General features: G+C 44.7%; 1 protein-coding gene across 1 annotated transcript in view; it reads left to right on the top strand.

Annotated features, from left to right (window-relative positions):
- LOC115458807 (chromosome-associated kinesin KIF4-like) overlaps positions 1 to 15965 on the top strand; it is a 210843-nt gene that overhangs the window by 79211 nt on the left and 115667 nt on the right. The window contains 1 exon segment of the mRNA XM_030188620.1: positions 10226 to 10358. Within this exon segment, the coding sequence (XP_030044480.1) occupies positions 10226 to 10358 (133 nt within the window).

Raw genomic sequence — 15965 nt, 5'->3', positions numbered from 1 at the left:
GTGGGTCGTGTTTTTCTGCCGGATCGCCTTTCTTGAGCAGCAGGTCCGGCTGTTAATGTCCGTTCAGAGTCTGACGGTTCACATGTCCCTTCGGGTTCCGGACCTCATGGCAGTGACAATAGAGGTAGTACCATGGGCCAGGGCGCATATGCGTCAGCTTCAGGCGACTCTGTTGTCCCGGTGGTCTGCTCAGGTACACAGTTTGGAGTTGCAGTTGCCATTGAGGGGGGCTCCTCGGCGCAGTCTCCAGTGGTGGCTGTGCTCAGCTCATCTGAAAAAGGGCATGCCGTTGGAACCTCCTCAGTGGGTGATTCTGGTAACGGATGCCAGTCTGCTGGGCTGGGGAGCTCAGTGTCTCGGTCGGTCCGCGCAGGGGCGGTGGTCGACGGAGGAAGCTCAGTGGTCTATCAACCGGTTGAAGACGAGGGCGATTCGGCTAGCTCTGTTGGAGTTTCGCTCAAGTGTGGTCGGAAAGGCAGTAAGGGTCATGTCCGACAACGCAACAGTGGTAGCGTATGTCAATTGGCAGGGCGGTACATAGAGTCCGCGGCTGGCAATCGAGATGGCTCTGCTCATGAGTTGGGCAGAAAGGCATCTAGTGCAGATTTCGGCGGCCCACGTGGCCGGGGTGGACAATGTGAACGCGGATTTTCTAAGCAGACACATATTGGACCTCGGAGAATGGTCTCTGCACCGATTGGTGTTCGACCAGATAATTCTAAAGTGGGGAATGACAGTAGTGGATCTCATAGCGTCGGCACAGAATGCTCAGGTTCCTCGGTATTTCAGTCGGCATCGGGATCCGCGAGCGGAAGGGATCGATGCGTTGGTCCTTCCATGGCCTCAGTTGGTGTTGCTGTATGTGTTTCCCCCGTGGTCCTTGATAGGTCGAGTCCTACAGAGGGTAGAATGTCATGCGGATCCGGTGTTGTTGGTGGCTCTGAATTCGCCGCGTCGGCTGTGGTTCGGGGATCTGATGCGCTTGTTAGAAGGCGAGCCTCTGCGGCTGGGGGGGCTCGGTGCTGTTGTGTCAGGGTCCAATTGTCATGCCGGATCTGGCTCGGTTCTCTCTTACGGTGTGGCCCTTGAGAAGGAACGGTTGAGAAGGAAAGGTTTTCCCCTCAGGTGATTCAGATGCTTTAGTCTCGCAAACGTGCGATGTCTTTGGCCTATGTGCGTGTGTGGCGCATATTTGAAGATTGGTGTGGGGACCGGGCATGTGTCCCGTCTGTGTCGTGCATTTTAGATTTCTTGCAGGATGGTTTTGAGAAGGGCCTTTCATTGTCATCTTTGAAGGTGCAGCTGGCTGCTTTGGCGTGTTTTCAGGGTAAGGTGCAGGGCAGGTCGGTTGCGTCTTCCCCAGATGTGGTCCGTTTTTTGATGGGGGTGAAGTTGCTTCGTCCTCCTCAGCGGCCAGTAGTTCCTCAGTGTGACCTTAATATCGTTCTTGACTCTTTGGCGGGTTCTCCTTTTGAGCCCTTGGAGTCTTGTTCGATAAAAGACCTTAACTATGAAGGTGATCTTTTAGGTAGCTATATCGTCGGTTCGCCGGATTTCAGAACTTCATGCTCTTTCATGTAGGCCTTCGTTTCTGTGGTTTTCTAAGGAAAAGGTTTCGCTGCGTCCAGTGCCTTTGTTTTTGCCTAAGGTGGTTTCTTCTTTTCATGTCAATCTGGTGATTTCGTTGCTGGTCTTGGGGGACCAGACAGGGGATGCTTGTCAGCGTCGTTTGGCGAAATTGGATGTGCGCAGAATGTTGAAGGTTTACTTGCGCAGGTCGGAGGAATTCAGGTCTTCAGACAGGTTATTTGTCCTTCATGGGGGGCCCAAGAAGGGAGCAACTTCTTCTAAGGCATCTATAGCTCGGTGGTTGAAGGATGCCATCTCTTCGGCTTACATATTGCATGGCCGTACGGTGCCGGTGGGGCTCAAGGCACATTCCACTAGGGGGATGGCGGCTTCTTGGGCAGAGAGTAGATTTTTTCCACCGGTGGACATTTGTAGAGCGGCGGTGTGGTCCTCCCTGCATTCTTTTGTCTGACATTACAGAGTGGATGTACAGGCAAGGGAGGATGCCAGTTTTGGAGCTGCAGTCCTGTCCTCTGGGCTTCGCAGGTCCCACCTTTAGATACGTTTACTGCTTTGGTACGTCCCAAGCGTCTTGAACGGTCTGGAGGATTGCTGAGGAAGGAGAAATTAGGCCTATTGCTAATTTTCTTTCCTCTAGATCCTCCAGACCGTTCAAGAGCCCACCCAGTGTATCGGACAGTTCAGTATGATAATTTAAGACTTCAGTTGCTGATATTTCTAGTAGCTCCTGTGATTTGGGTCTTGGAGTTTTACTAAGGGCAGTTTGTGGTACCGTTTGTGCCCATCTGAATTCCCCCGTCTTAAGGGGAGGAGATCTGAGTGCGGATTCAGTGGTTTTGTTTTAGGTGGAGGTGTTTTGTTCCTCTGCTTTGTTACTGTTTTACTGGTTAGTAGAAGGTCTGCACAGGCTACTTGTATAAGAAGTTTTAGTGTTCTAGGTCTCCCTCTGCTGGTAGGAGTGCATAACCCAAGCGTCTTGAACAGTCTGGAGGATCTAGAGGAAAGAAAATTAGCAGGTAAGGCCTAATTTCACCTTTGAAGTCTTTAAGTGTGTTTCTTAGCTAAGACCTCTTCTATAGTTACCCCAACTGGGTAAGCCATTTTTCTTTTTTAAGTCTGGTACTTGTATTTTTAGTTACTGTTGCACATGTTAGTCACTTTTATGTGTTAATTTATTGATTACGGATGTCGTAAATGTGAATCTGTTTTAAGCATATTTGTATGTGTGTGTGTTTTTGTTTTTTTGTGTTTTTATTTTCCCAGTAACCCCCTGATGCAGTCTGTTTTCAGGTGAAACATGGCCATATTGGGCATAGATTTTCAATCCCTGGGAGCTTTTGAATATCAATATATATTATTTGTTCCTTATAAGGTCTGCCTCTTTGCCTCTCTAAAGAGATTTATAAATTGGCTAATTTCAAACAGAGTAACAGTTGAAATTTTTTGTCATAGTAAAAGTGGCATGTCTCTTCTAATGATACTGGTTTGAGTTTTGGAAGCCTGAGCCTGGCTGATATCATGTACCACATTCTGGCAACAACTGGGTGCTTTGAGGTTTCTAATATTGCTAACATAGTAAATAACGGCAGATAGACGTGTACGGTCTATCCAGTCTGCCCAACAAGATAACTCATAGTATAAGGTATGATGTAATTTATGTTCAGTCGCTCTTTATTGGTGATTCAGACATACGCAATCATCTCCAACTACAACTGGTAATTTAAATAAGATCAACAAGTTTTTGCTCCTCATATAGCATTTTGAAGGGGCCTGGTCATGGTGGTCATACTTGATCAGCATATGGGTGTGGTTTTTAAACCATTTTTGCATGGTAAAGCAGGAATTGAATGCACTCAAAGCAGCCTCTAGGTCTGCACAAAATCATACTGCACAGAATCATACCAAATTCTCAACACTGCCTCAAAGGATAAAACCACCTAAGAATTGATGGTTCACGGCAGGCTCAGGCAGACTTCGTTATGTGACACAGAAACATCTGCCCTTACAAGTGTTGCCCCTACTGAATTCTTTTTCTCCATTACAGCACTGTGATGTTCCTGAAAATAGAACTGAGGCGGAAGAAAAAGCAATGAAGGTGGAACAAAAAGATATGAAGCTACCCAAAGAGAAAAGACACCCCCAAATCACAAATGTTGAAACACATACCAGGAAAATGTAGATGGAAAGCAATGACCATAAATGCTTGCAGTCTAAGCAATAAAGTTCATGCCCTGATGTTGGAGGCAGACTTAAACGTTATTGCAATCACGGAGACGTGACTCAATGGTTCCCATGAATAGGATGCAAACATACCAGGCTATAATCTATTTAGGAAGGATAGAGATGGTCGTAAAGGTGGAGGAGTAGCTCTGTATGTGAGAAATGATATTGCAGCGACTGAAATGACAAGGATCTGGGGAAAGGAAGAAGCGATATGGATCACCTTAAAAAGAGATGATAGAACCGCTGTCCACGTGGGTGTTATCTACAGACCCCCGACACAATTGGAGAAACTGGATAAAGATCTGATAGCAGATATTCAAAAGCTGGGAAAGAGAGAGGTGCTGTTGCTGGGAGATATCAATCTGCCGGATGTAGATTGGATGGTTCCAACTGCGGAATCGGAATGAAGTAGAGAGATTGTGGATGCTTTTCAAAGTGCTCTGCTCTGCTCAGACAAATGGTGACAGAACCCACGAGAGAGGGAGCGACGCTGATTCTGGTGCTCAGAAATGGGGATAGTGTATCAAATGTCTGAGTGGGTGCCCACCTGGGCAGCAGTGACCACCAAACGGTTTGGTTTGATATGACAGCTGAAGTGGAGGGCGGCCACGCAAAGCTCAGTCCTGGATTTCAAGCATGCTGACTTTAGTAAAATGGGGGAATACCTGAGGAAGGAGCTGATGGGCTGGAAGGGCGAACGAGAAGTGGAAAGACAGTGGTCCAGGCTAAAAAGCTATAAATATGGCCACAAGCCTTTATGTAAGGAGAGTAAATAAAAGCAAGAGAAAAAGGTAACCAATATGGTTCTCCAAGCAAGTGGCAGAGAAAATAAAGGCTAAAGAGTTGGCCTTCCTGAAATACAGAAGAACTCAAGAGGAACACGGAGAGGAATACCAGATGACACTGAAAGAAGCCAAGAAAGAGAGATGTCTGGCGAAAGCGGAAGAACAAATGGCTAGAAATGTAAGGAGTGATGACAAAAATTTTTTCAGGTATGTTAGTGAAAGGAGGAAGACTGAAAGATGGTGCGAATCGCTATGTAGATAATGATGAAAAAAAAGCTAATTTGCTAAATAGCTATACAGAATAGATACTTCTGTTTTCACAGAAGAAAATCCTGGAGAAGGACCGCGATTGACTGGCGAAAGCACTAATGAGAATGGAGTGGATAGAGCACCGTTCATGGAAGAGAGTGTGTATGAACAACTTGAAAATCTAAAGGTGGACAAAGCCGTGGGACCGGACGGGATCCACCCCAGGATATTGAGGGAGCTCAGAGAGGTTCTGGCGGGTCCTCTTAAAGATTTGTTTAATAAATCCTTGGAGACGGGAGAGGTTCCGTGGGATTGGAGAACGGTGGATGTGGTCCCCCTTCACAAAAGTGGTGATAGGGAAGAAGCTGGAAACTACAGGCCGGTAAGCCTCACTTCGGTTATTGTAAAAGTAATGGACGTGATGCTGAAGGAAAGGATAGTGAATTTCCTGGAAGCCAATAAGTTGCAAGATCAGAGACAATATGGTTTTACCAAAGGTAAATCGTGCCAAACTAATCTCATTGAATTCTTTGACTGGGTGACCAGAGAATTGAATCATGGACGTGCTATAGATGTAATTTACTTAAATTTCAGGAAAGCTTTTGACACGGTTCCCCACAGGAGGCTCTTGAATAAACTTGACAGGCTGAAAATAGTGGTGAACTGGATTAGGAACTGGTTGACAGACAGAAGCCAGAGGGTGGTGGTTATTGGAATTCGCTCGGATGAGGGAAAGGTGAGTAGTGGAGTGTCTCAGGGATCGGTGCTGGGGCCGATTCTGTTCAATATATTTGTGAGTGACATTGTCGAAGGGTTAGAAGGTAAAGTTTGCCTTTTTGCGGATGATACTAGGATTTGTAACAGAGTGAACACCCGGGAGGGAGTGGAAAACAGGATCTGCAGAAGCTAGAAGAATGGTTTAAGGTTTGGTAATTAAAATTCAATGCAAAGAGATGCACTTAGGGAGTAGAAATCCATGGGAGACGTATGTGTTAGGCGGTGAGAGTCTGATATGTACAGATGGGGAGAGGGATCTTGGGGTGATAGTGTCTGACGATCTGAAGGCAACGAAACAGTGTGACAAGGCGGTGGCCTTAGCTAGAAGGTTGCTAGGCTGTCTAGAGAGAGGTGTGACCAACAGAAGAAAAGAGGTTTTAATGCCCCTGTATAAGTCGTTGGTGAGGCCCCACCTGGAGTATTGTGTTCAGTTTTGGAGGCCGTATCTTGCTAAGGATGTAAAAAGAATTGAAGCGGTGCAAAGAAAAGCTACAAGAATGGTATGGGATTTGCGTTACAAGACGTATAAGGAGAGACTTGCTGACCTGAACATGTATACCCTGGAGGAAAGGAGAAACAGGGGTGATATGATACAGATGTTCAAATATTTGAAAGGTATTAATCCGCAAACGAACCTTTTCTGTAGATGGGAAGGCGGTAGAACTAGAGAACATGAAATGAGATTGAAGGGGGGCAGACTCAAGAAAAATGTCAGGAAGTATTTTTTCACGGAGAGAGTGGTGGTTACTTGGAATGTCATCCCGCGGGAGGTGGTGGAGATGAAAACGTTAATGGAATTCAAAAATGCGTGGGATAAACATCAAGGAATCCTATTCAGAAGGAATGGATCCTCAGAAGCTTAGCCAAGATTGGGTGGCAGAGCCGGTGGTGGGAGGTGGGGCTAGTGCTGGGCAGACTTCTACGGCCTGTGTCCTGAAAATGGCAGAATCAAATCAAGGTCAGGTATACACAAAATGTAGCACGCGTGAGTTTATCTTGTTGGGGAGACTGGAAGGACCCTGCAGGTCTTTCTGCCGTTGTCAACTATGTTACTATGTATGTCTCTGTGATTGTGCTTTTGCCCATTTGCTTACCACTTTAGGTATCCTGTTTCAGGAATGCAGTATATTTTAACACATGGAATTTTTTGTTACATTTGTACCCCACGCTTTCCCACTCATGGCAGGCTCAATGCGGCTTACATGGGGCAATGGAGGGTTAAGTGACTTGCCCAGAGTCACAAGGAGCTGCCTGTGCCTGAAGTGGGAATCGAACTCAGTTCCCCAGGACCAAAGTCCACCACCCTAACCACTAGGCCACTCAATGTATAGCATCTGTCAGCATGCTAGATGGGTGTGTTACTCCTCAGGGATTCTGCACAGTCTAGCATTGTTTAATTTCCCCCCTTATGCAGAATTCTGTATGGAGACAGGGATCGAGCAGTCAGGTTACATGACCTGGAAGAAAATAAGTTGTATAGCTAGAAGATGCCAGCAGCACCATGCAGACTGGATGGAGAGAAGCTGTAGTTTGGGCGTCGGGAGTAGTAAGTGGTCAATGTAGCATCAGTAAGGTGGGAGGGCCTACAATGTTTTTTGGGGGGGAGGGGGGGTTCTCTATTTTGTCCCATATGGCTGGCATAGAGGAGGAATTTGTGAGGTGGAGTCCTGCGAGCTTGAAGAGAAGGGCAAGGCTAAAACTGGAAAGATGGGGGTGGTCTTGCTAGGGCTTGAGCTGAATGAACTGGGTGAATCCAACAGACTTTAGGGTTGATTCTGCAGGGAACATGGAACTGGCATGGTGAGCCAGGAAGGAGAGCACCCATTGGGAATGGAAGAAGAGGAGAGCATAAATTGGAGGATTCACCCTGAAGGGGGGGGGGGGGGGAGAGGGAGGGAAGAGATGCAGTTATGGTCTGGAGAAGAGGGGAACTGAGAGGGTAGAACTAGAATAAGGCTCCAAAAAATTAATTCTGAATTTCCTTTTTGACCAGACTAGTCCAGAATGAATGGGTTAGGTCCATCTACCAGTGGAAGGAGACAGAGAAAGTAGTACCAAGTAATTCACTCTTACAGCTCCATGGTGCGACTGCACCTCGAATATTGTGTTCAATTTTGGTCGCCGCATCTCAAAAAAGATATAGTGGAATTAGAAAAGGTATGGAGAAGGGCGATGAAAATGATAATAGGGATGGAACGAGTTCCCTATGAGGAAACTAAAGCGGTTAGGGCTCTTCAGCTTGGAGGAAAGACGGCTGAGGGGGAGATATGATAGAGGTTTATAAAATGAGTGGAATGGAACAGGTAGATGTGAAGCGTCTGTTTACGCTTTCCAAAAGTACTAGGACTAGGGGGCATTAGATGAATCTACAAAGTAGTAAATTTAAAATGAATCGGAGAAAACTTTTCTTCACTCAACGTGTAATTAAAGTCTGGAATTCGTTGGCAGAGAATGTGGAATGTGATAAAGGCGGTTAGCTTAGCAGAGTTTAAAAAAGGTTTGGACGGCTTCCTAAAGGAAGTCTATAGACCATTATTAAATTGGGGAAAATCCACTGCTTATTTCTGGGATAAGCAGCATAAACTGTTTTGTACCTTTTTAGGGATCTTGCCATGTATTTGTGACCTGGATTGGCCACTGTTGGAAACAGGATGCTGGGCTTGATGGACCTTTGATCTGTCCCAGTATGGCAATACTTACATAGAATGTTCAGTATTTTTTTCTGTCTCCAAGTGGATGGTAGATGTATTGTGCAGCAGCTCCTTGGACTTTCTCTGTGAGCTCCTGTCTTAGTTTATTCTGAGTGACAGTTGAACAGGGGGTCATTGCTGATTGAATTGTGTTCTGTTCTGCCTGAAGATAGTCTGAGCTTGGATTACACTCAGTGGGGCCAGATCCCTCATCTCTACTACTATTACTACTTATCATTTCTATAATGCTACTAGACGTAGGTAATGCTGAACCCTTAAGAGACAGGCCATGCTCAACAGAGCTTACAATCTAATTAGGACAGACAAACAGGACAAATAAGAGATAAGGGAATTACTAAGGTGAGGGTGATAAATAAGGGTACTAAACAAGCGAGTAAGGGTTAGGAATTAAAAGCATCCTCAAAAAGGTGGGCTTTTAGCCTAGGTTTGAAGATGGCCAGAGATGGAGCTTGACGAACTGGCTCAGGAAGTCTATTCCAGACATATGGAGGGTGACACCCAGTGATGCTGGATCCCTCCCCCAGCTCACACCTTCATGTGGGCATCTATAAGTAGTGGATTGAGGCTACAAGTTGGTGTTTGCCTTTCTGGGTATAAAGTATGCACTTATCTTCTGACTGAGGTGAGTCTTGGCAGGTGGCGTACTAGAATCCGCCAGCTCCCTGGCAGGTTCACAAAGTGTACTTAGTGTCGCTATAAGCGGCTACTTGTGTGCTGCCTAATGCTCCATGCTTGTACGTCACCTTTTATGGTTACCTCTGCATTGTCTTCTAGGTGTTATACTGCTTATAGATTCCAGCCCTATTGCACTGTGTGCAGATTCTCCCTCCTGGCTCCAGCACTGGCTGTTATCTTCTCATTTCCTTCAGTAACATCCTGTTCTTTTCAGTTGCTGTTCCTGCTCTCATTGCCCGACTATTGTTTTGCTGCTTCTTTGCTGGTGGTCCCCAGTAGTGTGGATCACAATAACCTGGTTGCCTTTATAGCAGCTTCTAATTTTGTCTCTTTTTGCCCCAATAGCCTTATCAGTCCACTTTCAGATCTTCAGATCTCTCGTCTGCCTTCTATTCTTGGCGGATGAGCTGTTCACTTGTTAATATCTTTTTTTTTTTTTTTTCTTTCAGCCTCCATGGTCTTTCTGAATATCCATCTTAGATACTCATCTCTAGCTTCCACTTACATTTCCTTCTGAAAAGGTCATTGTTCCTCGGTGATTGTGTTGGAAATTTAGTCCCACCCTAGTGGGGGGGAAACTGTTTTGCTACATCCCATTCACTCTGGACTGGTGTGGTATGGACAAAAAGCAAGGAGAAATTCTTACCTAGTTACTTTTTTCCTTTAGTCCTACCAGTCCAGAATCCCTCCCTGTTTTTGTTGGAAGAATTCTTGGGATTCTTTGCTGCTGATTTTTCCTTCTATTGCATGGATGTTGCCAGTCTCCTTTCTCTGTAAACAGTCTGTCAGTGAGATATATGCCTCTTTGTTTATTTATGCGAACGCCTGATTGGCACAGTGGCTATCTGATTTTCTTCATTGAATGGCAGCTGTCTTGAGCACCACTGCTTGGCTGTTTGAAATGCTGAACATTCTGTGCTGCACGATACCCTTTAGTGGCGAATTACTTGGTATTACTATTTTCGGTTTCCTTCCACTGATGGACATAATTCATTCGTTCTGGACTAGTCTGGTAGCACTATAGGAAAGAAAATTATCAGGTAAGACATGACTTTTACATTTGAATAACTCTTTGTGCTGTGGTTTTTCTGAATAATTTTAAATGTTTTTGGTCAAAGTAAGCAGAAATTTTACATATTGTGTACAGAATTGCTTCAGGAGCAATATGCATGGAGATTCAGTGGGAGGAAGCTTAAACTTGTCTGTCTTCGTTAGTATGGAGCCATCTGAGAATTTGAAGTCACTGATGGAGAGGAACAGGTCTCTGGAAGAGGAAAATGGAAAATTGAGCCAGGAGCTCGGTGAGACTGCAGGACAAACGGCACAGATGCTAGAAAAAATCATCCTGGTGAGAACATTTGAAGGGGTTGTGATTTACTCTGCTAAGACCAAAGCCTATTAAAAACCATAAAAAACTGGGTATAGAGACTACGGTTGTAACATGTATCCTTCTCTAGGTAACTAGACAGCCCCTTCCTGGGGCAAAAAAAAGAAACTGATCCTCATCAGGGAGAAGAATGCACATTGTGATTTGCACATTTATATTTCTTCCAATGCATTTACATATATTAATGAGCTAAAAATGCTTGTCTGTCTAAGAGCTGTGAGCAAGTTGGGTTAAAGATGTGAATTTAGGGCAATTTGCACTGGACTTTTTTTTTTCTGTTCTGTGAAGACTGCTTTGATTCTTCCTGTTTTTCTAAATGGTCTCCATGGTGGATGTCAATTCTTGTACTGCTGTAAGAATGGTCATTTTTTGTTTTCTTTCCCTGGGAGACGCTGAAACCTGTTGTGTGTCTGGCAAGCTCTGCTCCACAAGTGAGAAACCATTGCTTCCAAAAAAAACTTGGGCAGCAAAATGTCATAGAAATCAGTCTCTACAATAGCCTACAATTCAAGGCACAAAACTTGATTTAAAAAAAACCCCAAAAACTCTGTGCACACTGAAAAAATTGACCTATCTGTATCGCATCCAAAATTTCCCAAATTATACAAAGCTGCATCTCCAGTTAGATCCAATTCCTTGTGTCACAATTTAGGTAAAATCCCTGGCAAGGGCCCCCTTGTTTCACTATTTAAACTCTGATATCCTTCTGATGCAGCATAGTTCAACTAGAGGATGTGTGCACCATAGCAATAACCTGAGGTTGCAAACAGGGTCCAACGTTTGGGGGGGGGGGGGCTTCTCCTTCACGTACGCCTTTGAGAGTTGGGGTAGGTAATAGATGTTTTGCTGTTGGCAAAACTGTTGGAATGTATTGTATTTTTACATGCATTGCCTGTCACCTATTATTTCTCTGTGATTACTCTGTGACCTCTGATGTGAATTACTTAGAGAGGTCACACAGCTATGTAACTTCCTGTGGGGGTTAGACACAGCAGATGCAGCACATGCAGCACATGGAGCACATGGAGCTCATGATCTCTCCTAACCTGAGAGGATCTATGGTGGTGTGAGCATCCATTACCATCTAAGCACATGGAAGGAGCTGATAATACAAATGTATAGTAATATGTATATATAAGCCTGTCTGATTATAATCTAACTACAAACTGTGAGTAAACAGATGTTTTGTTACTTCAACTTTAAAGTGACTCAGCAGTGATTTATTCAGGGGTGTATGAGAGAGAGATGAAGAAAGAAATTAACATTTCTAAAGCTGAAGCTGTGTGTACTAAAATCTGCTAATTATTTACTACAAATAATCCAACAAAAACTGATCATTTGGAGTACTTGAGGTCTTTGTTCATTTAGAGCAGGGCAAAGATTTGAATCTTCAATTGCAGGTTTTTTGGATTCCAAAAACTTTACTGGCTTGTAGTTCCCAACCTCTTCCTTCCGCTTTTATAGCGAGGGTCCATATCTGCTCTCCAGTGCTCCGGGACCACTCTCAACTTCAAGAATTGAAAAAGTCACCCAGCGGAGCTGCTAGAACTTCCCTAAGTTCCTTCAGTACCCTCAGATGTATGCCATCCAGCACCATTGCTTCGTCCACCTTAGTTTAGCCAGCTCCTCATGAACACAGTTCTCTGAAAATTGTTGTGTCTACTACCCCTCCATTTCTATTTGTCTTCTGCAGTCCTGCTTCCAGCCCTTCAGCTGTGAACACAGAACAGAAATATCTCCTCCTCTCTATCTTTGTCTCTCAATGCCTATTTTGCTCTTCCTACTTCTAACATATCCAAAAAAAAATTGTTCCCCTCCTTTTATTGTATTGGCTATTTTTTCTTCCATTTACATTTTTGCTTTCCTGACTACCAGCTTCTTAGCTTTTCCAGATATTGTTTGTCGCCTGTCTTCCTCTTTCTATGATATCTTGTAGTTTATAAAGGCTAACCTCTTTTTCCTTGCCTCTTCAGCTTCTGCATTTGAGAGCCAAAGTGGCCTCCTTTTCCTCTTATTTACTTTCCTTATAAAAAAAAGTTTGCTGCCCTTACAATAGGTCATCTATTTTTCCAACTTCTTCCATTCCCATCTAGACATTTTGAGGTAATCCCCCCCCCCCCCCCCCCCCCCATCTGAACAGGTTTTTTCTTTCTAAGTCTACCTTTACTTTTGAATGAACCCTCTCCACACCTATCTTGATGTTAATGCAAACCATCTGATGCTCACTAGGATGTAGATATCACCTACTACAACATAAGAAACACTCTCCTCCTTAGTAAGCACTAAGTCCAGTATGGCCACATCCTGCATGTGTTCCATTATCAACTGCTGGAACAGTTCCCCCTGTAGAGAATCTTTCCATGTCTTTATCATATATCCCCTTTACATCAGAGAGGAAAGGGTGAATTTTGTTGATGTTATAGAGAAAGAAGCGTCAGGTCTTGGCTGTCTGCCGGATATGGACAGAGAAGGAGAGGAAGGAGTCGAGTATGACTCTGAGGTTGCAGGCAGATGAGACAGGGAGGATGAGGGTGTTATCAACTGAGATAGAGAGTGGAGGGAGAGGGGAAGTGGGTTTAAGTGGGAAGACAGTAAGCTCGGTCTTGGCCATGTTCAGTTTCATGTGGCGGTTAGACATCCAGGCAGCAGTGTCGGATAAGCAGGCCGATACTTTGGCCTGGGTTTCTGCAGTGATGTCTGGTGTGGAGAGATAAAGCTGGGTGTCGTCAGCATAAAGATGATATTGGAAACCATGAGATAAGATCAGCGAGCCTAGGGAAGGGGTCCAAGGACAGATCCCTGAGGAACTCCAACAGAGAGCGGGATGGGGGTGGAGGAAGATCCATGAGAATGTACTCTGAAGGTACGGTGGGAGAGATAAGAGCCACAGAGCCCTGGAACCCAAATGAGGATAGTGTAGCAAGAAGTAAATTATGATTGACAGTGTCAAAAGCAGCGGATAGGTCGAGGAGGATGAGGATGGAGTAGTGACCTTTGGATTTGGCAAGGAACAGGTCATTACAGACTTTAGTGAGTGCCGTTTCTGTCGACTGTAGGGGGCGAAAACCGGATTGAAGCGGATCGAGGATGGCATGAGAGGAGAGAAAATCAAGGCAGTGGCTGTGAACGGCGCGTTCAAGTATCTTGGAGAGGAAGGGTAGGAGGGAGATGGGGCAGTATTTGGAAGGGCAGGTAGGGTCTAGTGATGGTTTTTTGAGGAGTGGTGTGACTACAGCATGCTCGAAGAAGTCAGGGACAGTTGCAGTGTCGAGAGAGGTTGAGGATATGACAGATGGGGGGGGGGGGGTGACAGTAGGAGAGATGGTGTTTAGTAAGTTAGTGGGGATGGGATCAGAGGAACAGGTGGTGCATTTCGAGGAGGAGAGAATATGGGCGGTTTCCTCCTCGGTGATATCAGGAAAAGAGGAGAAGGAGGCCTGGGTTGGTTGGTTGAAGGAGTGGGTTAAAGGGTGAAGAGGAAGAGGTGGCTTGGTAGTGAATTCGAAGTTGATCTTCTCCACCTTGTCGTGGAAGTAGTCAGCCAGTGATTGAGGAGAGAGTGAGGGGGGTGGGGTTGGAGCGGAGGGCACTTTGAGGAGGGAGTTAAGGGTGATGATAGAGACTGAGCTTCTTAATCTTCCCCCTAAACCAACCTGTCCTCTTCCCTCATTCTCTGTTTCTGTGGATAACACTCTCATCCTCCCTGTTTCATCAGCTTGTAACCTTGGGGTCATCTTCGACTCCTCTCTCTCCTTCTCTGCACACATTCAGCAGACAGCTAAAACCTGTCGCTTCTTTCTCTATAATATCACCAAAATTCACCCTTTCCTTTCTGAGCACACTACCAGAACTCTCTATCACCTCTCGCTTAGACTATTTCAACTTGCTTCTCACAGGTCTCCCACTTAGCCATCTCTCTCCTCCTCTTCAGTCTGTTCAAAATTCTGTTGCACGACTTATATGCCGCCAGTGTCGCTATTCTTATATTAGCCCTCTCCTAAAGTCACTTCACTGACTCCCTTTCTGTTTCCGCATACAGTTCAAACTCCTCTTATTGACTTACAAGTACATTCACTGTGCAGCTCCTCAGTACCTCTCCACTCTCATCTCCCCCTACACTCCTCCCCGGGAACTCGGTTCACTGGATAAATCTCTCTTATCTGCGGTAGTTTACAGCCTCTTTCAGTAGCTTAGCCATTCTGCTGCTGAAGACATTTCTTTCCTTTTTTTGATAGATGGAAACAGTCTCTGCTTAGCAGCACTTGGAAAAGTATCCCATGGTCTAGGAAACCAAAACACTCTTATGACACCATCTATGCAGCCACATAATTCATCTCCAGGATGTGATCTTCTCCGCCTTGGACGTTACCCTCGGTGGGATGGATCGACAAGAACACTACCTGTGCACGTGTTTGAATTTTTCTAAAACTTCTACTTGTTGGATTACTGGAAGATCTGGGCATCCTACCTTGGTCTCCATTTTGGGGGCTCCCCTTACTCTGTTGTGGGTTCATTTAAATATCTGGAAGTTATATCAACTCACCTTTTCCAAACAGATTGCTGCTACTGTTAGAAAAAGCTTTATTTGTTGCATTTGTATCATACCCTTTGCCAAATCTGTGCATTAAAAAGTCTATTAGACAAGAAGGCTTTTCACGCCTTGATTCACTTTATTCATGTCTATATTTTATTACAACATAGTCTATGCTGGCCTTTCAAGCATTTCTTTAAAATGTTTGCAAACTCTTCAGAATTCTGCAATTTGACTGGTAATTCCTATCACCGGGATCACATTTCACCACTTTTTTTAAATTTAATTTTTAGTATTCTTTCATTGACTTCCAGTTAGATTCAGTATTTGTTTTAAAATATTGTTGCTTGCATATAAAGCTTATTATGATTTAGTGCCTGGTTAACTTGCATCTCTAGCTTTTCACTATGTTCCTAACAGACCTCTTCACTCCCTAGCTGATATCCAAATGGTTATGCCTCATCTTTCGAAGGCATGTTGGATTTCTATGCAGAAATCCGCCTTTATCTATTTAGCTCCTTACTGAAACCGTGCTTATCACTCTCCTTGCCAACCTTGAGCAGGAAATAGCTTTAGGCAAAAGCATACTTCTCCAATTTGACATGCCGAGTGCTTTTGACATGGAGTGGAGGAGTGGCCTAGTGGTTAGGGTGGTGGACTTTGGTCCTGGGGAGCTGAGTTCAATTCCCACTTCAGGCACAGGCAGCTCCTTGTGACTCTGGGCAAGTCACTTAACCCTCCATTGCCCCAGAAAACGCACTGCCTTATCCTTTCATCTCAACACAATAAGTCCAAACCTTCAACTCCACCCCAGATCTTACCCTCCCAATCTCAGAGAGCCTAAAAATACTTGATGTAACAATTGATCGCAACCTATCACTTGAAAGCCAAATAAATTCCACTACAAAGCAAATGTTCTTCTCGTTGTGGAAACAATCAATGGTATTAAGCCACTTAGACTACTGCAATGGAATTTACATAGGTTGTAAAGAACAACTTACAAAGAAACTTCAGACCGCCCAAAACGCTACAGCCAG

This window comes from Microcaecilia unicolor, unplaced genomic scaffold (assembly GCF_901765095.1).
Source record: "Microcaecilia unicolor unplaced genomic scaffold, aMicUni1.1, whole genome shotgun sequence".
NCBI classification, from domain to species: Eukaryota; Metazoa; Chordata; class Amphibia; order Gymnophiona; family Siphonopidae; genus Microcaecilia; species Microcaecilia unicolor.
Note: the sequence above shows the minus strand (reverse complement) of the source record. Positions and strands in the feature narration are given on the sequence as shown.